The sequence below is a fragment of the Saccopteryx bilineata genome, chromosome 6 (genome assembly GCF_036850765.1).
Source record: "Saccopteryx bilineata isolate mSacBil1 chromosome 6, mSacBil1_pri_phased_curated, whole genome shotgun sequence".
NCBI classification, from domain to species: Eukaryota; Metazoa; Chordata; class Mammalia; order Chiroptera; family Emballonuridae; genus Saccopteryx; species Saccopteryx bilineata.
In genome coordinates, this window is record NC_089495.1 from 113,854,193 (window position 1) to 113,878,928 (window position 24,736).

General features: G+C 40.2%; 1 protein-coding gene across 3 annotated transcripts in view; it reads right to left on the bottom strand.

Annotated features, from left to right (window-relative positions):
- Positions 1–7,299: 7,299 nt before the first annotated feature.
- SGCG (sarcoglycan gamma) overlaps positions 7,300–24,736 on the bottom strand; it is a 454,763-nt gene continuing 437,326 nt past the window's right edge. For 2 of the 3 annotated variants that reach the window (XM_066236856.1, XM_066236854.1), the window contains exons 6-8: positions 14,643–14,715; positions 12,156–12,279; positions 7,300–9,257 (exon numbers count right to left, since the gene is read on the bottom strand). In XM_066236856.1, the coding sequence (XP_066092953.1) occupies positions 9,084–9,257; positions 12,156–12,279; positions 14,643–14,715 (371 nt within the window). In that variant the 3' untranslated portion in view covers positions 7,300–9,083. The remainder of the gene's footprint in view (positions 9,258–12,155; positions 12,280–14,642; positions 14,716–24,736) is intronic. The other variant, XM_066236855.1, reaches the window with a different exon arrangement.

A 24,736-nucleotide genomic window follows, 5' to 3' on the forward strand; every position in this document is an offset into this window, starting at 1 on the left:
GATTTTATATCCTGCCACTTTGCTGAATTCATTTATCAGGTCCAGTAGCTTTTTGACTGAGACTTAAGGGTTTTCTATATACAATATCATATCATCTGCAAATAATGATAGTTTTACTTCTTCTTTTCCCACTTGAATTCCTTTTATTTCTTCTTCTTGTCTGATAGCTGTGGCTAGGACTTCCAGGACCATGTTAAATAAGAGTGGTGAAAGGGGGCACCCCTACCTTGTTCCTGATCTTAAGGGTATTGCTTTTAATTTTTGCCCATTGAGTATGATGTTGACTGTGGGTTTCTCATAGATGGCTTTTATCATGTTGAGGTATGTTCCCTGTATTCCCACTTTGCTGAGAGTTTTGATCATGAATGGGTGCTGGATTTTATCAAATGCTTTTTCTGCATCTATTGAAATTATCATATGGTTTTTCTCCTTTTTTGTTTATGTGATGAATCACATTGATTGATTTACGAATATTGTACCATCCTTGCCTCCCCAGAATAAATCCCACTTTATCATGGTGTATGATTTTTTCCATATATTGTTGGATCCAGTTTGCTAATATTTTGTTGAAGATTTTAGCATCTATATTCATCAGAGATATTGGCCTATAATTTTCTTTCTTTGTGTTGTCTTTGCCTGGTTTTGGAATCAGAATTATGCTCGCCTCATAAAAGGAGCTTGGAAGTCTTCCTTCCTCTTGAATTTTTTGAAATAGTTTGAGAAGGATAGGAATTAGTTCTTCTTTGAATATTTGGTAGAATTCCGTTGTGAAGCCATCGGGCCCTGGACTTTTCTTTGTTGGGAGTTTTTTGATAACTGTTTCGATCTCCTTTGTTGTAATCGGTCTGTTTAGGTTTTCTGATTCTTCCAGATTGATTTTTGGAAGATTGTATGTTTCAAGGAATTTGTCCATTTCATCTAGGTTGTCTAGTTTTTTGGCATACAGTTCTTTATAGTATTTTCTTATAATATTTTGTATTTCTGTTGTGTCAGTTGTTATTTCTCCTCTCTCATTTCTAATTTTATTTATTTGAGTCCTCTCTCTCTTTTTCTTGGTGAGTCTAGTTAAAGGTTCATCAATCTTGTTTACCTTTTCAGAGAACCAGCTCCTAGTTTCATTGATCTTCTGTATTGTTTCTTTAGCCTCTATGTCATTTATTTCTGCTCTGATCTTTATTATTTCCTTCCTTCTACTACATTTGGGCTTTACTTGCTGTTCTTTTTCTAATTCTTTTAGATGCAGGGTTAAGTTGTTTATTTGAGCTTTTTCTAGCTTCTGAAAGTGTGCCTGTAGTGCTATGAACTTTTCTCTCAGCACTGCTTTCGCTGTGTCCCATAAATTTTGAGATTTTGTATGCTCATTGTCATTCGTTTCTAGGAATTTTTTTATTTCTTCTTTGATCTCATTCTTAATCCATTCATTATTTAACAACCTGCTATTTAGTTTCCATGTGTTTGAGAATTTTTGAGCTTTTCTGCTGTGATTCATTTCTAGTTTCATGCCGTTGTGATTGGAGAATGTGCTTGATACGATTTCAGTCTTCTTAAATTTGTTGAGAGCACTTTTGTGCCCTAACATGTGGTCTATCCTAGAGAATGTACCATGAGCACTTGAAAAGAATGTATATTCTGCTGCTTTAGAGTGAAAGGTTCTGAAGATATCTATTAAATCGAGTTGATCTAGTGTTTCCATTAAGTCTGCTGTTTCTTTGTTAATTTTCTTTCTTGAGGATCTATCTAGTGATGTTAGTGGGGTATTGAAATCCCCTACTATTATAGTATTGCTGTTTATCTCACCCTTTAAATCCATCAAAGTCTGCTTTATATATTAGGTGCTCCTATATTAAGTGCATAGATATTTATAATAGTTATATCTTCCTGTTGGATTACTCCCTTTATCATTATGTAGTGGCCTTCTTTATCTCTTACTATATCCTTTGTTTTAAAGTCCAATTTGTCTGATATAAGTATTGCTACCCCAGCTTTTTTTTCATTTCCATTTGCATGAAACGTTTTTTTCCATCCTTTTACCTTCAATCTATGTGTGTCTTTTGTTCTAAGGTGTGTCTCTTGTAGACAACATATGTATGGGTCCTGTTTTCTTATCCATGCAGCTATCCTATGTCTTTTGATTGGATCATTTAATCCATTTACATTTAAGGTTATTATTGATATGTAGTTGTTTATTGCCATTTTCTTCTTTAAAAGTGTATTTCTTTTTTTTTTTTTTTGCTGTATTCTTTTCCCACTTTGATCTGTTTACACCAGGCCCCTTAATATTTCCTGCAGCATTGGTTTGGTTGTAATGAATTCCTTGAGTTGTTTTTTGTCTGGGAAGCTTTTTATTTCTCCTTCGATTTTAAACGATAGCCTTGCTGGATAAAGTAGTCTTGGTTGTAGGCTCTTGTTCTGCATTATTTATCTCTTGCCATTCTCTTCTGGCCTCAAGTGTTTCTGTTGAGAGTCGGAAGTCATCCTTATGGGGGCTCCTTTGTAGGTGATAGTCTTTTTTCCTTTAGCAGCTTTTAATATTTTCTCTTTATCACCTCGCTTTAGTATTTTAATTATGATGTGTCTTGGTGTAGGTTTCTTTGGGTTTCTCTTTAATGGAGTCCTCTGTGCTTCTTGGATTTGTGAGAGTTTCTCTTTCATTAATTTAGGGAAGTTTTCAGCTATGATATGATTGAACAAAGTCTCTATCCCTTGTTCTTTTTCTTCTTCTTCAGGAACCCCTATGATGCGAATGTTATTTCTCTTCATGTTGTCACAGAGCTCTCTAAGAGTTTCCTCTGACTTTTTGAGTCTTTTTTCTCTTTTCTTCTCTGCTTTCATGCCTTCATTCCAGTTGTCCTTTAACTCGCTGATTCGATCCTCTGCTCTATCTATCCTGTTTTTAATTCCTTCCATTGTGGTCTTTATTTCTGATATTGTATTTGTCGTCTCCAACTGATTCTTTTTTATACTTGCTACTTCTTTTTTTCAAACTCCCCCTCCATTGTTGTTCTAAGATCCCTAAGCATCCTTACAATCATTATTTTGAACTCCGCATCTGGAAGTTTGATTATTTCCATATCACTCAGTTCATCTCTCGAAGGTGTCTCTTGTGGTTTCATTTGGATTGCACTCCTTTGTCTTCTCATCCTCTTTTTTTTTTATTATTTGTAGAGTTGATTGAGTCTAGGCTTGGTGTTGTCTGCCTCCAGTTTTCAGTTGTGTTATTTCTAGGTCTTCTTGGGTTGGTATCAGCTGTTATCTGTAATCCACTTTCGGATTTGGGCAGCTTTGAAGTCTTGATTTGTTTGTTTTCTTAACAGGTGATAGTCTTGTTTACTGATCTCAGCAGGGGGCTTCCTTGAAACTCTATCCAGGAATGCTGTGGGTGTAACCTGAGACTCTGAAGGCCTCTTTAGCCAGCTAGACTCACTGGGGGCAGGGTGTTTTCTCAGCTTCAGTAGGGGGAGGTGTGTATCTCAGATCTCCATGGAGACCTAAGTTACTGCCCCTCCTCCCCACTTCTTGTTTTCAGCTGTGTCTTGTTGCACTGATTGGAGCTGGAGAGATGTCCGGAGGTCTCTGATCTGGAAGCACTTCAGCTCTGTTTTGTGAAAGGTTCAGTCCCTCCCCCAGCTATGGCCGCCTCCAGCACGGATGAGTCAGCCCTTTTAGCTCCTCTCCTGCATTCCTTATCCCCTCACAGTCTGTCCCTCTCCCTGTCCTCTCCACCTGGGAGATAAGCTGGTCCTTTCAACGAACCTTGCTCCCTGGTCGCCAGGCAAGTGGCTGTGAGCAGTAGTTTCTGCTCCCCTCCCTCCGAGATCCTCTCTGGGCTCTCAGCCCCCTCCTCCGTTCCGGCAAGCAGAGGAGGTTCAGGGGATCCTTACCAGGACTCCTGTGATTTCCTCTTTGCTCCTTGGTTTTTGAGAGCCGTTCTTGCAGTTCAGAGTTGGTTTTTCATGCTGATTTTTCCTAAATTGATTTGTATTCCAGTTTGGTGGTGAGAGCTGGGCGTCTGTGCATCCGCCTACTCCGCTGCCATCTTTTTTCCGACTTCTTTTTTTTTAAGTTACAGGTTCACAGTACCTTATATGAAATCCTTGGCAAAAGTATTTCAGAATTTGGGTTTTAGGGCATTTCTAATGAAGCATTCCCATCAGGGTTGGTATTTTTGCAGTGAAACCTGTGAATACCTAGATCTGATAAAAGCCTCATCTAAATTTAGGCCAGGTTTTGCAGCTGACATATTTGGAAAGTTTTCATTTTGGGGAGTTTTTTAGATTTTAAAATTTAGGGTGTTGGGAAAACAGTTGTGTTAGGCTTGCTCGCTTGTACTTTGTCTGATTAGTGAGTGAGCACGTGGCAGCACCACATGTGTAGAGTCTGTGTGAGGCTACGGGTGCCTGCCCTCAGTGCGGGTTGCAGATTGCCTGCCCGCCACTGCGAGGCGCCGTTCTGCTGTTTGTTAGCCTGCTGCTGTGAGAAGCGATTTTCCCCAGGCTGTGTGCTTGTCTGCTGTGGTGAGCCTCCAATAAACAGAATGGCACAACACTTTCCAGCTTCGCAGTTCTACCATCTGCCTGAATCCAGTGTAAAGTGTAAACCTGCCTGGCCTCGGCCACCAGCATTACACAGGTAAGGAATTTTGGGCCTGAGCCAATTATCTTATGCTTTTTTTTTTATCTTTTCCCCTGTTTGCTTTTCATATTAGAAGGAAAAGAGAAGCTGTCAGCTGGTGTGTAGAATGCTCCCTGAGTAGCACATAGTCCAGTAAGGGGCTGGCACAGGTGTGCCCACACTCAGGAGCAGGTCCGTGTGGCGGGTGAGGGATGGTAAGAGGATTCCAGGCAGAAGGGCTGAATTGTTCATAGTCTTCATGAGGAAACTAGTGAACAACCTGCACAGTTCAATTAGTTTAAAAACCAGGCCAGAGGCCCTGGCCGGTTGGCTCAGCGGTAGAGAGTCGGCCTAGTGTGCGGAGGACCCGGGTTCGATTCCTGGCCAGGGCACACAGGAGAAGCGCCCATCTGCTTCTCCACCCCTCCACCGCACCTTCCTCTCTGTCTCTCTCTTCCCCTCCTGCATCCAAGGCTCCATTGGAGCAAAAATGGCCCGGGCGCTGGGGATGGCTCTGTGGCCTCTGCCTCAGGTGCTAGAGTGGCTCTGGTTGCAACATGGCGACGCCCAGGATGGGCAGAGCATCGCCCCCTGGTGGGCAGAGCGTTGCCCCATGGTTGGCGTGCCGGGTGGATCCCGGTCGGGCGCATGCGGGAGTCTGTCTGACTGTCTCTCCCTGTTTCCAGCTTCAGAAAAATGCAAAAGAAAATGCAAAAAAAAAAAAAAAAAAAAAAAAAAAACAGGCCAGAGGGGAGTGGGAAGTGCTGATGTTGGTAAAATATTCAAATTGTGTTTTATAAAATAAAGTTGTTCCCAGGTCTGATTTGGGGATAGGTGGGATTTTATTCTATCTGTGCAAATTGACATTTTTTGTACTTAAAATGTTTTGGAGATGTCAATAATAAAATTTGTGCTGGTAGGAAATAGGAATTAGAAAAGATTTTAATTAGTCATATATTAATCAGGGTTCTATCAGAGAAACAAAACCTGTAGAAGATAAGAGAGGTATTTGTGATTGTGAGAACTGACAAGTTCTTAATCTGTAGGCCAGGCCTAAACCACAGGCTGGTAATGCTTGGGCAGGAGCTGAAGCTGCAGTTTGCGGGTGGAGTTTCCTAAATCTTTGGCTTCTAAAGTTTATTATTATTACTACTTTTATTATTTATCTTATTTTAACAAGTATGGCTTGCAGGAGTGCTTCCTGAGCCCCTGTGAAGATTATGTCAGTTGTTTGAGACAGGGAGGTGCGCCCTCCGTCCTGACTGTCGGTTCCATCAACCACAGACTGGTGTGATCTGCCTACTTTTATCATGGATCTACTACCTGCTTACAAAAGCCAAAATTAGTTAGATTTTATTTAAAAATAAGAAATATATTTAAAATGTATTCTTTTTCTTCATAAGTGTCTTTGGAAATACCCTCATTCACTGTAAATACAAAGTCCAGACCTCTAAAACAAAATTGTGGTTGCACTGTCTATCCAGTTAAGAATTTGTGTTTTGCCTAGCAGTGCCCTGAGACCTTTTCTTCCACCTGCTTGTTTATACTTGATACAAAGTTTCTTTGGTTTCCAAACCACAATAAACAGAGTGGAATTTAAGAATGTAGAGAAGACTGCTAAAGCTGAATAAGAAGTGATATTTTGAATCAGGGAGAAAAAAACTAAAGCAGATACAACTGATAGCATTAGTGTGAGGGGTTCTGCCCTTTCAGAATAACTCCCACCCTCCTTCACTGTTCCCCAAAGGAATAGACATTGAGCTGGCGGGTGAACTGGAAGGAAGGACCTAAACATGTGTACTCCACCCCTTCCTGTTTTGAACAGGTGCACCTGTCCACCCTCCATGTAGTGAGCTGTGGGCATCAGGAGCCTACAATTCTGCCTAGAGTGAGAGAATTCATGTTCTATTGAGCTGTCAAGTCTTAGGAAGTCCATTTTAAAGCAAATCAGAGTTCTTTATTATTCAAGCTGATATTTTGATATTCCTTTTTTTTTACTTGTGTCTACTCGGTTTGAATACTGGAAAGGAAATAAGGATTGTCACTAAAATAAACACTCTATGGTCTAAAATCACTTAGTATATCAGGGTTTCAGTGCATCTACCTTATTAGTGTGTATGCATAATTATGACCTTGGAACTTTAATGAAAAATTTAAATATATTATATAATGTAGGAAGGCAGGTTTATGTAATATATTTTAGAATACAGCCTATCTAAAAGTTTTCATTCTAACCATGGGGAAATTTCTTATCTCACTGCAGAATTTAGGTTCCCTTGACTACTTCTTTCACGATGGTGCCATATAGCAAAGGAGCAAATATCTAATTTACCTCTTTTATTTAAAAGGTTCTCTTCTCAATACTTTATCCTTAATACTTTTTCTTTACCTCACTTTATCATTTAAGCACCAGTTTTTGATATGTACTACAAGAACCAAGCTAATTTATAAATGTTCCATGGTGATCCTGTGTTATGTCAACTGGGCTTGAAGATACTTATTTTGCACAAACATGGAACCAGAGAGTAAATATGACCAAAAAATGGAATCAATTTAATATAACAATAAGAATTTCATAGCAAGAAAGTAGACATTAATTTAAATCAGGACAGAAAAGGTGAATAACTTATAATCTAAAATGACCTAACCCTCTGTGAAACTGTACAAACATTATATTTAAAATTGAGTTAGCTCTTAACTGCTTAGGAAGCACTGTATTTTTATTTTGTAATTTCAAGTGTTTATACATATGAGCAATTTAAAAATCAAGTTGTTATAAGTGGGATGCACATTGTCAAATGTACACCTTGTTAAAACAACATTAGAAATGGGTTCATTTTCTATTTTCAGCTTTGAGACTGTAGAAAATGAATTGCAACCTGTATTTATAGTTACAAATCTTATAAATTGAAAGTTGCAATGCTGCTGAACCCACCACATCTTATGCTGTTTGGGCATTGTAGTGATAGCAAATGTCAAACACAAAACCACCTCAAACCAAAATCAACCACTGTTTGTGATGAAGAGCATTTAAAAATTGAGTGGCTTACATACAATTAACTTGTTTTCATAGGTGTAGGTTGTTCTATTTGGGTTATGGGCAACTTATACAACCAATTGGTACTAAATATATTTTCACAAACTGAGTCTGATTCTATGAAGGCACATCCAGTCCTTGTGTCTACTGTGTAAAGACAGTACACAGGATGGGCAGTTATGAGTCCTACTACCTAAGCCAGGGGTCGGGAACGTATGACTTGCGAGCCAGATGTGGCTCTTTTGATGGCTGTATCTGGCTCACAGACAAATCTTTAATAAAAATAACAATAACATTAAAAATATAAAACATTCTCATGTATTACAATCCATTCATTTCCTACCGCTCATGTTCATGGTTGCAGGTGGCTGGAGCCAATCACAGCTGTCCTGCGGGACAACACCAAATTTTTATTGAATAATGTATAACGTGAACAGGTCGTTGTATGGCTCTCACGGAATTACATTTTAAAATATGTGGCGTTCATGGCTCTCTCAGCCAAAAAGGTTCTCAACCCCTGCCTAAGCTGTTTGATATTTGGTGAATGACAAAACCCATTTGGACTTTAGTTTCTTCATCACTTGTCAGAAGAGTTATTATTCCATCTACACAGTTGTCATGTAGATTGGTGTTTTGGAAGAAATGAAACAACATATCCAGGTTTTTCTAAGGGAAAATAGCTGTTCAAATGTAGGGTCACAGTTTAAGTTCCAGTAGATCCTCTATGACCTTGTGATTTGTTTTACCTGAACCGTATTTTATCACCTTTAACTTGGAGAAAAAAACACCTACCTCAGCCAGTTATGAGTATTAAAGAAAGACAGTCAAACTGTGACTGTGGAAAATGTAGGTTGATTTTTTATTGACTATAAAGAAAGCATGATTGATTTTGCATAATTTATTCCTTTGGCTACATATTGAAAATCAGATCAACCTTAATTAAAGTCCTTTTAAAACCTGAAGATTTTCTTGTCAAACTTGATATACTTTGCATTAAAATGAAGAGAAAACTCACAGGTTTGAGTGATACAATAGAAGCAGCCCATAGAACTTTGGGGGCATTTTTAGTACATATTGAACAATTGCTACTTTTATGGGGAGTTAGATATCCACAATTGAACATCATAAATTAATTCTACACAGCAGTTCAATATTTCATCACAGATTGACATGTACAAGAAAGGAAAAGAAAATTCACATGGTTCAATCTAGTGGAATACATTCTTTTGATATTTTTTGACTTTTATGTCTTAACGTCCACACTATTCATCTTAACACTTTCACTGACACAATTTTCTTTCTGAGTTCCTTTTGAAAGTGTGTCCTTTTGCTTTTATCCACCATCTCAGTGTTCCGGGTGTCAAGTTGCTCTAAGTATAAAGGCTTGAGGTCAGTACTCTAAAGTTCACTGTTCTCCATGGAAGATGTGGGTGCTTTAGAGACAAATGTGACTGTTCTCATGGCATGTGGTAACTGCGCCAGCCACAGACAGGTAAAGCTTCCCATCTGGACACGCACACATTTCATAGAGTCTTTGTGAGCTGCCAGCAGGACCCTGAGTCCCCTGAACCAACTTGGGCAAACATACAGTTTCAGCATCAAGCAGAAGCTGTTGGGGAGAAAAGGAGAGATGAAGTGATAAAGGAGGAATGATCACGATAAGCATAAGATTCATATTCTCAAAATATTCTAAACAAATTAGTTTTTTCTCTGCATTGAAAATGAAATAAACAACTGGTTTTACTTGTCATATTATAATTACCTGAACCTTTTAAAGCCTATTTATATTTTACATCCAGGCAGGGTGTTAATTCTTTCTCCATTTTGGAGGGAAGTCATTTTTACTTCTACCCATTTTGCTAGTTGAGCTAATGAAATTTATAATGCTCTACTCCCAGAAATACCTTTCAGAAGTTACTGACAAAATAATAGAATTCTTTTGCCAATTCACATTTATCCTGTCATTCACCTTGACTTTACGTTAAACCTTCTTCCCATTGGGATAAATTACAAACCACAGAAATAGGTTCATCTAAATAATTTTTACCCGTGAATTTTGGAATTTTTCTAGATTTTATTTTCCTGTGAAAGGCAATTAAATTCATCCTATTAGCTATCAACCATTTCCCTAAATTTTAAAATATTATTTGAAACTACTGCCTTCCATTATATATAGAAAATCAATAGACACAGATAAAAACCAACTAAAATAAAATGAGAGCTACTGAATTCTGTGTTCCTATTATAGTTGAGTTCAACTGAAATGCAAACAAACGACCATTGGTTGAAATTTGGAAAATTTTTTTGATAATCAAAGGCATAAAAATTGTCACACTGAGTGCCAAGCCTTATTCATGTTAGGGTGCTCTCTTATTAGAATTAAAGTACATTGTGGGTAGGTGTAATGCTTTTTCTTGCCAACAAAGTTCAATTCTTTCTCTATTGTATGTGGTTCTCATCCTGAACCCCAACCTTTTTTTTTTTTTAATATTTTTTTTTTGTATTTTTTTGAAGTTGGAAACAGGGAGGCAGTCAGACAGACTCCTGCATGCACCCGACCAGGATCCACCCGGCATGCCCACCAGGCTGCGATGCTCTGCCCATCTGGGGCGTCGCTCTGCTGCAACCAGAGACATTCTAGTGCCTGAAGCAGAGGCCACAGAGCCATCTCCAGCGCCTGGGCCAACTCCGCTCCAATGGAGCCTCAGCTGCAGGAGGGGAAGAGGGTGACAGAGAGGAAGGAGAGGGGGAGGGTTGGAGAAGCAGATGGGCGCTTCTCCTGTGTGCCCTGGCCGGGAATCGAACCCGGGACTCCTGCACGCCAGGCCGATGCTCTACCACTGCAAACCCCAACCTTTTAGTAAACTGCTGTTTGCAGGCTACCGTACCTCTTGGGACACTGACTGCTGCCATTAGTGGTATTACAGGCTAAGCTTTATCCTTGCGGTCTGGGACTCTCAGAGTTTACTCTTTTTATTAAGGAATCAACTAGGGATTATTTTTATTTATTTATTTTGTATTTTTCTAAAGTGAGAAGCAGGGTGGCAGACAGACAAGACTCCAGCATGCACCCCACCAGGAACCCGAGATTTTCACACCCGGGCTGATGTTCTACCGCTGAGCCAACGGGCCAGGACCTGGGGATTATTTTTAAAAAGCAGAACCTGCTTAGGTTATTGCGCAATGCTTTGGGTTCTGTGGGCACTTGCTTTTCCCTGCGTGCTTTTGATTTTTTCCAACTTGTCTGTTTCTCCTCTCTTCTTTCTTGTGGATAATCAGCAAATTTATTTCTAGTTATTTTTTTCCCGCAAACTGTAGTCACCGGTAGTTCACATCCCACTTCCTTGCTCATCTTCTTTCGATTTTATGAGACAATATTTTGTGAGAGGCCTGAGATTGCTTTACTCTGAACTGGCCCCCAGTAATAGGAGAAAGAAACTTTCTGAGTCCAGCTGTGCTATTTATAAAGTGACACTTAATTCATAGGAGAAAATGTTATATCATTTAAAACTTAGAGTCAGTATAATTTTTTTTCATAGTAATACATTTTAAGTAGGTAGTGATATTATACTTTAATAATAAGATTCAAAAATTCTTGATTTCCATTTTTTGCATTTATCCGCTCCTGCTATCATAATTTTTTAAGTTAAAACTTTAAAGGAGCTTTGCCAGAAGACTTTTACATTCCACTCAGTCTGTCAGATGGGTTCTGTCTACGCTCATAGGCTGCCTCCCATGGCCTCCACTTGTTGCCTCAACTACACCTTCCCCTTAAAGTCAAATTAATATAATTTCAGTGTCACCCATATTACCATATTGGTGTCTCAGAAGCTTGTGACATAGTTAAGCAAATATTATTTCCCTTATTTGACATATGGGAACATAGGCCCAGGAAGGCCTGTTACTTTTCCTGGATTCAAGCGGTGATCAGGATAAGCTGACCTAGCACCATAACAATCAGTGTTGAATAGCATGTTGCTTCATAGCCTTGTTGTAACTATGGCCCATTTCAGGGATGTTGTATTTCTGGACTAGAAGTACCAGATTTTATCCTATTGTAGTTGACTTTTAAAGGACTATTTTCACTTAACCATAATTTGACCTAAGGAAGCCCCCAGCTCTTTGAACAGTAACAGATAGTGATTGTCACAGGCACTCCTAGTGACAGCCACATTGAGAGAAGTCGAGTCACTGGGAAATGGCAGAGTTAATGTTCTCTGTAAACTCTGAGACTCTGTAGTGCTTTTTCAAAGCTGGAAATAACAAGAGACTTGATGACAATAATACCAGTTAAAAAAAGCTACCTGGATCCAATATAGAATTATTTTAAAATTTCTTGGACCTCTTTTAATGCTAAATTTATTTTTGCCTTTGTTTAACATTTTTCTATTCTATGCTTTCCATAATGTTTCTTTTCAAACTATCATAAATTTCATATACCTATACCTTATGGACATGAGTGCGTATCGCTAGGACATACAGTAGGAGCTTGATCTTTAGAACTCACCATTCCATCACTACTATGAAAAATGATGTCCATCTGAGAAAGGGCCTTGATTTTCCCAGCACGAGTTTTAATATGAACACCTTTTGGGGCATCCATGCTCAGACTTCGTGTGGGGGATTCCAATCTGAGATGAGGGAAAGACACCAAGGAAAATAGTATTAAAAAGAATGCCACCCAGGAATACCTCAACAAACAGCTTAGCACAGAAAATTTAATAAGGTATATAGTATCTTCACATCATTGTTGAATGCTAATAAAGGTATCTTATTAATTGAAAAATCCAGAAATAATGTGCAGTAAAGAAATTAACATCCCATCAGTGAGAGTCTATGAAATTAGTATCCTCTAAAAACAGATAAAACCTATAGAGAGCTCTAACCCTACGCAGCAGTTTCAAATGGCATGGTTAAGCACCCTGGCATACCACGCCAGATGCTATTTGTGAATAACTTTGTAAAACTATATATAGAGAGAACAAAAACTTGTTTGGGAAAATAAGACATTTAAAGGCAACACATACATTTGCACGTTTATAAACTGGAATGTAAGTTTGACCTTTTGGGTTTTTTCTTTTTTTAAAAAAATTTTTTTAACTTGGGAAGATTACAGGACAGGCAACAAAGATTTCTTTTGGAAAAATACTGAACTGATAGACAATACCCAGGATGGAGACTGGCCTTAGCTGGCTTTGTTTTTATAAAATGTCACAGAATCTTGTTGTGATTAAGTCAAACATGATGCAGAAGTTCTAGGAATATATAGACCAGAAAAATTCTCTTGTTTGTCTCTTCCTAGAAAACAATAAATTTCCACCAGATGGCACAATGTGATCACTTGAAAGTTTTTCAGTTGCTCCAACCCAACCCAACTCAAGTTTGAAATCCTGATTGATTGAAATGTTTAAAGATGTATTAGAGGAAAAACAGGATAGAAAAGGATTTGTATCCTCCTGTAGGGTAAGGTTAGAGTGAAGGTGAGTAGAGAAAGAAAGGGAAATGATAAAAAGAAGTACCCTGATAGTTTTCATGTAAACTGACTGAAGATTTATTTGATAGAGTTTTAAATTAAATGGTTGCCACCTTTAATTGGCAAGATTTTTGTCTATCACTATTCGTTATAGTAAACAAAGTTTCATATTGTTAGATACATCTCAGTATGTGAAATTTGTTCTGTTAACCATTTTGAAATCTTAGTTTGAGTATGATAAAACATTTAGAGACATTCATGGAATTTATTGGTCAAATTATGTTGAGCTTAAGTCACAGAGAAACACAGATAAGCTCAGTCTATCTAGCTCAGCAGTTTTCAACTGGTGTGCTGCAAGAATTCTTAAAACATGCAATAGCTGACTATGACGACCATTTGAGAAAATATTAAAATTTTCATAGTGATACTTAAACATGTATATATTTATAAGTGCATCATGATCTTAACCCTACAAAATCCACATTAGTGTTTTCATAGGTCATTAGGATATTCAAGAATGATTTTCACTCCTTAGGCCAGGAACAGTAATGCTACTTACTGAGGCTAGAAATAAAAGTGAAGGACAGTTTATGGTAAGAGTTTATAGGAGAAAATATAACTCATATAATGAAATATGAGCATAAGTATAACTCATATAATAAATATAATAAAAATATAACTCTTTTATTGATTAGAGTTCATATGACAAAGTGGAGTCTGGTAATAGATCAAAGAAGAAATCCCTCAAGGGTCCACTTGGGTGGTGGAGAGAGTAAACAGTGTACATAGGTTGGTTGCACAGTCACAGCTGGATTTGACATAAATTGCCTACTTTGTTATGTTGTGCTTTATAACAGGTTACTGCTTCTGAAATCCATGAATCATAAACCCACAGCATGTGAACTGAAACTTGAGGGAGAAGCAGAGATTCATGACGTCTCCACGGGAAGAAGGGAAAGGGCACTCCAGGCAGACAAGACAGCCTGTGTGGAAGGATGGAGGGGGAAGGGTTGGCAGCCACCCACGTCTGACAGGGCACATCAGGCAGGAGGTGCTGTGAGGGCTTGAGGCCTGAGAGCCAGGAGGAGGAGGCCAGATCATGGAGGGCTGTGAGCGACCAGTGGAGGAGCCTTTCAACCTTCCTATGGACGAGGGGATCAATGAAACTTGAATGCGTAGTTGCATTTGGCCAAGTCCCTCTGGTTTTAGAGTGATGGGCAGATTAAAGAAGAACAAACGAAGGTGGGAATGGGCTATGGGAAAGTACAGGGCCTGAAATGAAGCAGGCAGCAGAGAGGGAGGGTGGGTGCCCAGAGCACAGAGACAGTACAGTGGAGAATCAGGACTTTTACCTCCCTTGAGTTTTGGTAAGTAATGACCATTTATAAGCAGAAAGTCATGAGAATAAAGACAACTAATGGAATATAAAGCAAACTAGAAGCTACTACTACAGTATTATTCCAACACCTATTCCGGTGTCTTCTATAAGAGAGTGTGTTTATACCTGAACAGAATTTTTACCTCAACTCCTGAAATGGGTCGGCTCTTATAAGGGGTGTCTCCACCGAATGTTCAAAAAGAGCCCCTTCAGGCCCTAAACAAAAAACAGATACATAATTTTACAAAAGCAAAATAAGTGACACCAAATGGAATAAACAGACTAAACACTAAAGTGTAAGTACGTTCTGATCTTTGTCTCTGAATTTGTGTAGATGTTTGAGTTGCAAGAAACAAATAGGCACAAATGCTCTCTTGCTTTTCCAGAGAGACCAGAATTTCAGTAGGTCCCTATAAAAAATGATTTTTAAAGCAATTCCAACTACGCAGGGTTATTTTAAATCTAGAAAACAATATTAGCCCTCAAATTGAAAAAAAAAGCAATTTCAGTGGAAAATTACATAAGCTAATATATTTAGGTATTGGTAATTTGACTCCTTCTCTAAATTTTATATATAAAAATTGTATCTTGTGTCATTTTGTAACTGGGAATAAATATGCTGTATTACTGATCTACTGAAACTAATCTGACTAGCCGTGAAATAGAACTAAGTGAGAATGTACTAACAAAGTAACCTTACAAAAGAATTTCTGTAAAATGTTAAATTTAGTTTGTTGCTCTTAGAACCATGACTTGGTATTACTAGTTTAGTGATCACAGTTATATATCCTGTAACAAATCACAAGTATATAATCAGTCCTGTACTTCCACTTCTGGCCAAGCTCTCATTACACTTGAAAGGCCTGTGCCCCTCTGGCTGCGTACATCCAGAGTTAGCATTTGAGCAAGGAGAATAAGCATCAGCAGGAGAAATGTGAGCCTAGGCCAGGGGTCGGGAACCTATGGCTCATGAGCCACATGTGGCTCTTTTGATGGCTGCATCTGGCTTGCATACAAATCTTTAATTAAAAAAATAATAATGTTAAAAATATAAAACATTCTCATGTATTACAATCCATTCATTTCCTACCGCTCATGTTCATGGTTGCGGGTGGCTGGAGCCAATCACAGCTGTCCTCTGGGACAACACCAAATTTTTATTGGATAATGTATAACGTACACGGGTCATTGTATGGCTCTCATAGAATTACATTTTAAAATATGTGGCATTCATGGCTCTCTCAACCAAAAAGGTTCCTGACCCCTGGCCTAGGCCTTCCCTCTCCTTTTACTGCTCCCACCACAGTAATTGCAGTTCTGATTCTCGCTCAAGGCTGACTGTGGGAATCTGTCACACGGAACAAAAACCCTAGTTCATTAGCTACTTGCTAGCTTCAATTCCTGTAAAAACCAAGGGAATGAACATCTACTGTCAGATGCCCCAGCTCCAGAAAATGTGTGACCTTCAGTCTGTTTTCTGAACACTCAGAGCTAGCTTTCACTAGCCACCCCCTTCAGCAGAAAACTCTCAACCTTCTCCTTTTGATTCCTTTGTTCTGTTTTTGTTGATCTCCCTTCTCTCCCCTTATAAAAACCCTTGGCTTCACCAGAAGAGGAAGATGGGTTTTGGAGGACAGGAGTCCCCCATCTTCTCAGGTGGCCGGCACTTGAAAAAACTGCTTTTTTTCTCATCAGCACCTGCGTCGTGTAATTAGTTCTCATGTCAGGCAGCCAGACCTGCAGGATATATATTTTTTTCCCAGTTTTGATTTGCTTCTTAAGACTAATTAAAAAATTACAGAAAACTCAAAAATTTTAAATATTGAAAATTGAATTTCTAATTTCTTGGCGTCAGTATCTCCCCGGCTGTTTCACTAGTCTGAGAACCTAATTATACACAAGACACGGTGTCAGTGGGGGTGCGGAGATGCGAAGGTGACGGTGACATGCTCTTGGCTGTATCTAACTGACTTAATATTCAGAACTCTACAAGGCAGGTGAGATTATTTTACTGAGGGGGAAATTGAAGAATTGAAAGTTAATTGTTAATTAACTTTCCTAAAGTTACACAGCTAAAGAGCAAGGCTGTGATTTGAATTCAACACACTATAGGGTTTATCACATATAAATAACAAATACTATTTGATAGAAAGTAATGTGCTAGTAGGGATGTGCAACTAAGTTATTTTGAGGGTACTCAGCAGGGGGAAATTACTTTAAGGTAGCAGTGATGACTTTCTATAGTAAAATGTAGTTGGCCTGAACCTTAAAATCAGGGGTCCTCAAACTTTTTACACAGGGGGCCAGTTCACTGTCCCTCAGACCATTGGAGGGCCGGACTATAAAAAAAAACTATGAGCAAATTGCTATGTACACTGCACATATTTTAAAGTTAAAAAAAAAAAAACAGGAACAAATACAATATTTAAAATAAAGAACAAGTAAATTTAAATCAACAAACTGACCAGTATTTCAGTGGGAACTATTGGCCTGCTTTTGGCTAATGAGATGGTCAATGTCCAGTTCCATATTTGTCACTGCTAGCCATAACAAGTGATGCAAGTGTGCATCAGTTAGTCTAGATCTGGTTGGAGATTTCAGATGTTTTATTCTGGAAAAAGTCTGTTCACAGACATAAGTGCTGCCAAAGATGGTTGCCATTTTGAGTGCATGGTTCCTGAGATTGGGATATGCCTCAGAGGGGAGAGATGCATAGAAATTAGGCAAGCTGCTTGACTTGAATGCGTCTTTCAGAGAGTCACAATTCTGCAGTTCAGCCAGTTCCATTTGGTAAACTGTATCCACATTTTCAATGTCAATAGAAAATGGGTTACAGAAAAACTGTATGTCCTGTTCATGGAGATGAAGCTCTTTAAATCTGAATTGGAACTCCTTTTGCAACTTTTCCAGTGAATCCACACGTTTCTTTTGGGAATGCAATCAAGGGTTTTTCCACTAACAGATTTTGAATTAAGGGGAGATGGCAGAAATTTTCCTCCTTCACTTGTTTGATAAGGAGGCCTAATTTTACTTCAAACGCTTCACATGTAATCACAGATGAGCTTCCCTTTTCCTTGAAGTTGCCCATTGGAACTGTTGAGTAGCTCTGTTACATCTGTCAGAAAGGCGAGGTGCCATTTCCATTCTGCATCATTGAGCTCTGGTACTTCTTTGTTTTTTGAAAGCATAAAAGCTGTAATCTGTGGAAGTAAGTCATAGAAATGTCTCAAAACTCTCCCTCGATTCAGCCAATGGACTTCTGTGTGGTACAGAACATCGTCATAGGCAACATTTAGCTCAGACAGAAATTCCTGAAATTGTCTGTGGTTTAGTGACCACAATTTTCATAACAGAGTCCCACTTCAGAGATTTACTACATAGCGCTTGTTGGTGGATGAGGCAGTGTATGGCTATTGGATGAGAATGGTTACGTTTGTCCATCTCTAGGTTAATGCGAGCAATTACTCCTTTCTTAGGCCCCACCATACTAGGCGCACCATCAGTTGTCACACTGGATAGTTTAGCCCAGTCCAGCTCCAAATCCTTCACAGTTTGGGAAACCTTTTCATAGATATCCTCTCCCGTAGTTGTTCCTTTGATGCTTTGCAGTGCAGCAAGCTCTTCTGTGACTTCAAAATTGTCATTCGTTCCACGAATAAAAATTAGAAGTTGTGCAGAATCATGAACATCATTGCTCTCGTCGAGTGCCAAGGAAAAATAGGAAAGTTTTCTTGCGGAGTTTTGCAAATGCTGATGCAAATTGTCTCCCATTGCTTCAATCCTTCGTGTAATTGTAGATCCTGAAAGACTAACTGTACTAAATAAGTCTGCCTTTTCTGGACACATCTCTTTGGCAACAGAAAGAAGGCACTCTTTAACAAATTCTCCCTCCACAAATGGTCTGCCAGTGCACGCTATTAGCTTGGCAACTTGAAAACTTGCTCGCAGTGATGAAATATTTAGCTGCTTCTGCCTCCAGTGCTGTACTCAGGGATGGCAGTGATCAGCCTGTGACACTGTGTATACAGCGTCCTGGACATCTGCAGCAGCAGCGCTGGGCCTCTTCTGTGGGAAGCCCACTGCTGCATGTTTCCCCTATTAAAAGCACCTCCTAAAAATAAGACAGCCCCCCCGTCTTTTGGGGGTAAAATTAATATAAGACAGGGTCTTATAATAGGGGACACATGGTGTGTAGTAGTGTGGGGGGAGACTTTTGGGCAAAGGGAGGTTATAGGGGCCATTATGTTATTGTACATTTGGGGGAGTATGGGGCCATTGTACTGTGTAGTAATGGTTATAGTGCTTTGCCTTTCTTCCTACTTCTGCTGTTATTTCACACTGCTTCCGGTGATGTGTGTCATATGACATGCTTCCGGAGCCATGACACGTGTGTCCCGCATCACCAGAAGTAGTACTGTACATGAGTGACGCCGTGCTGACCACCAATGAAAGAGGTGCCCCTTCCAGAAGTGTGGTGGGGCCAGATAAATGGCCTCAGGGGGCCATAGTTTGGGGATCCCTGCTTAAAATAAATAGACATTTGTGACTATATGGAGTTTATGGACAATAGGTAGCTCACTTATCCAATAGCTGGCTTGACATACCCACTTGGCTCTTTTACAGATAGCTTCAATTTGTATATTTAAAACATTAACTGTTAGTTCTTTCTGCCTTGCAAATGTAATCTTTTCTTCCTCAGGTACTGCCATTACCCAGAGAGTAATGCCATCATCCAGATACAAATACAATCTTTTCCTTTTTGTTTCCCTCTCTGGATGCCTGCCACCATTTGAGCTATGTGTCTCTATATGTTAGTTCTTAGTTTGAAGTCATTTACTTCTTTCTATGACCATTGCTAACATCTGGCCAGGTCACCATTATCTATTGTCTGTACCACAATTAACATCATCCTAATTGGTCTTACTGCTTCCATTCTTTCCTCCAAACAATATATCCTGCCTTGTAATGGTCATACTCATTTTAAAGTGAATAGCAAGCTGAAGAGTACCTTGTTCCAAAAGAATCAAATGTCTCTCCTTTGCCCCTAAAATAAATTCTAATGCCTTATAATGTCCTATAAGTGCCTGCATAATCTGGTCCCTTTGTATCCCTTGTTACACCAGGCTTATTTCAGACTCAAATGGAATAAGATTAAAAAATAAAAATTGGCCTGACCTGTGGTGGCGCAGTGGATGAAGCGTCGACCTGGAAATGCTGAGGTCGCTGGTTCAAAAAAAACCCTGGGCTTGCCTGGTCAAGGCACATATGGGAGTTGATGCGTACAGCTCCTCCCCCCTTTCTCTCTCTCTGTCTCTCCTCTCTCTCTCTCTCTCTCTCTCTGTTCTCTCTAAAATGAATTAAAAAAAATTAAAAAAAAATTAAAAAAAAATAAAATAAATAAAATAAAAATTATAAAATAATGTCACACAGAAAGGCCCAAAGAGAGCAGTTACCAGAATGAATGCAGATGTCTTAATAAACTCCTCACTAAAAATCAAAGTGTATCAGATCGAGTTGAAAAAATAAATTCTAGCTAAATGACAAGAGTAAGAGAAATGCAAGTAATTTAATGTGAGCTGAATTTAGCCTTGAAAGGGAACTTAAAGAAGCCAAATCACCAAAGGTCATCAAGGTTCTCTTGCTAGATGTCATTACACAGGGAAGTGATGCTTGGACTTGAAGGAACTGTTAGGCAACTAAAAGGGGAGTGTTAACACACTTGACAAGGAGCAAAGCAGGAGTGAAATATTACTGGCCCACTGAATTAGTTAATTTAGAGCAATCCTACTTCTAGACTTTTCATGTGAAATAATTACATCCTTATAGGTTAAACCAGTTTTGATTGGGGTTTTTGTTTCTTTCAGCTGAAAAAGATTTTTAACTGATGAGCCAGGTCATCAACTGTCCACAGAGCTGCATCAGAAAGTGTTCAGAGCAGTGGCGCAGTGGATAGAGTGTCAGACTGGGATGTGGAGGACCCAGGTTCGAGACCCCGAGGTCGCCAGCTTGAGCACGGGCTCATCTGGGTTGAGCAAAGCTCACCAGTTTGGACCCAAGGTTGCTAGCTAGAGCAACAGGTTACTTGGTCAGCTGAAGGCCCACGGTCAAGGCACATATGAGAAAGCAATCAGTGAACAACTAAGGTGTCTCAACGAAAAACTGATGATTGATGCTTCTCATCTCTCTCCATTCCTGTCTGTCCCTATCTATCCCTTTCTCTGACTCTCTCTCTGTGTCTGAAAAAAAAAGAAAGTGTTCAGAGATGAATGTGTTGGATATGTGCTTAAAGGACTTCAAAGCACCTTCTGTTATACCAAAAAGCTGCAAATAATATTGATATGCTGGGAGGAAGGATCAGGCTTTCCTGTCTCATCCCTCCTTTGGAGAGGGGAGGGAGAAGAATGTAGAAGTTTCTGGCTTACAAGAACAATGGGTCATTTAGTTTTAAATCCAAAATAAAGGTTAACAGAATTTACATACCACCTTGCATTGATTGTAGTTCCTCCCCCTCCCTGGAATCTTGAGAGTAAAATACCTCTAGGCTAGTGAAGGAAGAGGAACCCTGAAAGATTTGTAAATATCTTTGATTGTGTTACCTTGAAAGTCTTAATGTTTCTGTGTATCTATCTCCTAGACAAATGTTATAATCTTGTTAATGATTGTGCCATAATGTCATGCTCTCCCCCGCCCATGTGTGGTCAGAGGTATATAAACAGCCCCTGAACTATTTTTGGGGCTGCATGATTTGGGCCTGCAGATTCCATGTGTCAGCCATATGCAGCTGGCATATTTAAATTTTCCTTTTTTAATAAAACTCTTCAAAACTTATCTGGACTCGGTGTCTGTAAGTGAACTTGATGAAATGAGGTACAGTGCCTTTCAGAATCTGGGGTGCAGTACTTTTTAACACTTCTAGGTATCTGTCTTCATGTCTTTTTGAGGTACCTGGTATCTTTTCTCCTGTTTATGTCTTTAATTGTTAAATCTTATTCTTCAGGTCCTTTTTTGTTAGTGGCTTTTTTACACAATCACTTTTGACTTTATGTAACACTGCTTAGGGGCACACGGACATAGAAATAAATTGACTGGTTTATCCCTAGATTTTGTTTCTCTCATTAGTGATATGAAAAATGGGTACTATTACGTGATACTCTTTTTCTTACTAAATGTTGGGGAATGGACCCAGCTCAGCAAGTCATTGCTGTAAGGATCAAGAAAAGATCAAATTGTTAGATTCAGGAAAGTGTGCTGGGGTTGCCAGAGTGTAGATGCAGAGACAGGGAGGTAAGGATAGGGACCCTGTAAGGCTAAGAACAAAGGAAGACAAACGTTTGCATTCCATTGGTTAGAGACCTTTATCAGAAGTTTATGTTTGAAGTTCGCCAATGAGCTAGACCCAGCCCCTGTTGCTATGCTATGTGCAACTCCCTTAGCAAATAAGTGACCGCTATTTTTGCTTCTGTTTTATGCTTGCTTACTTAGGATATATAAGGAACTAGCTGTAAGTGCCCAGGGGCGGTTCCCATTTGCAGCTCCTACTGAGTATGGTGTCTCCGGACATCAGGGAACTCGCCCCTGCGCAGGTGAAACTGGCCAATAAAGTTACATCTATACCTACCTCTGAAAGTCTCCGACATTTGTTTTTTATTATACCCGGTGGATGCTTCAGATGGGGGCTCACCTGGGATCTGCCTCGGTGCAGTTTTGGGTCGGAGACCAAGGAGACTGCTCAGGCTAAGTAAGTATTCTTTAAGGATCCTCATTTGGTTTCGGTTTGGGCTCCGGAGCATATCACCTGTGGTAGCAGGCAGGACGCTGCTGGTGACCTACCCAGGACTCTCAGAGGCAGGACGCTGCTCTCTGAGACGAGTTTGAAAATTAGGAAGTGACTGGTCACATTAGGAAGTCGCTGCGCTGCATAACTGTTGGGCAATTGAATGAGAGGGGAAAATCCAAATGAGAAGCTTGCTTGTGTGTGTTTAAGTCTATTTATACTTTTAAGCACAGTAGTTCTTGTGTGGTTTTTCCTTGAAGAAGCAGAAAAGAAGAGGATCCAAACTGAAAGCAGCAAAATGGGTCAGAAGGAGTCTGTCCCTAATTCCCCACTGGATTGTGTACTAACTAATTTCTCTGACTTTCAGAAACGAGCTCAGGGATATGGCGGACCAGCTCCAGATTGGGAGACACTCCGCACCTTGAGTCAGCTCGAGTGGCCAAGCCTTAACGTTGGCTGGCCCACTGACGGCACCTTTGATCTTCCTGTTGTATTTGCTCTACGAGCTATCATATATCGGGTGCCCCACCCAGATCAGTTTTTGTATATAGATGTATGGATTGATATTGCTACCGAGAAGCCAGGGTATATCAAGAAGTGCCTGAGGGAGAATAAGCGAGAAAAAAGGGCAGTGTGCTTAGCTGCAAGCAATCAGAAGGCAGGACAGAGAAACAGGGAAAAGAAAGGAAATTCTGAAAAACTTGGGCCCCCAGAACAGTCATCTAGGCTTTACCCAGTGTTGCCGGGGGCACCAGAAGATCATTTAGACCAGGGGTCTCAAACTCGCGGCCGTGCGGCCCACCCACCAATTTTGTGCGGCCCGCAGACTAATCAAACTTCATGGATTAATCTGCGGGCCAGTCTGCGGGCCGCACAAAATTGGTGGGCGGGCCGCGAGTAGGGGTTTTTAAGTCTGCCTCACACCCGAGGAGGGGCGGTATACGGAGAGACCACCATCTTGCCTTCTCCTTCAGGTTTGGTGGGAAGAACCGCCATCTTGCCTTCTTCTTCGGCGGGTTTGGCGGGAGAGACTGCCATCTTGCCTTCTCCTTTGGGTTTGGCGGGAGGAATCCAGGAGAACGCGACATTTTACGCTCCGGGAGGCACCGCTGGCACCAGATGCTGGTTCACGGGCGCCTCCTCACCTCATTTATGTGCCTTTTTCTACCAGTGACTTGTACAATTGGAAGCATCAGAACCCTCCCTTTTCTGAGAAACCGCAGAGATTAATATCCTTGCTTGAGACTATTTTTAGGACCCACCAGCCAATGTGGGATGACTGCCAACAGGTCTTGCAAACTCTTTTTACTACAGAAGAAAGAAACAGGATAATGAGAGAAGCAGCAAAGGTTGTTTTAGAGGATGGGGGAACAGATGGGGAAGTCAAGAATGTCCTTCCTAAACCCCCGCATTGGGACCCAAATACTTCTGGGGGAAGGGAGGCACTCTTCCAGCAGCGCGGGGCTCTGCTTCGGGGTTTAAAGGCAGCAGCCAGGAGACCCACTAACTTCAGTAAGGTAAGTGAGGTGTTGGGCAGATAAAATGTATTATGCTCACTTTGTTAAAGATAACACGAGGAGGCCGTTGCCCAGGTGATATTAATGTGTGTTGAGAATTGTTGTAGCCTGAGGCTTGGTTTTGGGATTAAGCCTGTCCCACCCTTTTTGGTGTAAGGTGGTACAATCCTATCATGCCTCAGAGAAGTGACTTTGTATTAGAGACTTCCCTATTATGTATATTGGATTAAGGGTTTGGATTTCTACACTATAAAATGGGAACGGAGCGGGAGTTTGGCTCTTGGTTCCTGAGGTTAGCATGAGAGAGCAGAGAGAGTAGAGCCAGCAGCGGAAGGAGGCCACGTGGAGGAGGCCAGGAAAAGCAGCCAAGATGGCGGAGAGCTGAGTGAGATGCCAGTTTGTACAGAGTTTGTATCTGGAAGGAGATGGGGAACTGAGGAGAATAAGGCTGGTGAGCTAGAAACCTTTGATTCTAGGAAACTTGGATAAGTCAGTGGCTTTGTGAGCACTGAATGTGACTGGGTTTTTGGAGCCCAGTGTGTATTTTTTACTTGCCCGCCGGGTGCAAGCTAGGATTAAAAGCTATGGCCCACCAGTTTTTGGCTCCATGGTTTCTTTACCGACTGTCCGAATCCTATGCGAACCTGCATGGGCTGGGCTGCTGTGATAGTGGCCCTGGCCCTGGCTCCTGGCTTTACATGAGGTTATTCAGGGAAGGGAAGAGTCCCCCGCTGCATTTTTAGAACAGCTAATAGAGGCCTACAGGGTTTATACCCCTATAGATCCAGAGGCTGAAGAGAATCGCAGGTTGGTGAATATAGCCTTTGTGATGCAAGCTGCATCAGACATTAGAAGAAAGCTTCAGAAATTAGAGGGATTTGAAGGAGAAAATAGAAGTAAGCTATTAGAAATAGCTCAGAAAGTATACGTAAATAGGGATGACCCA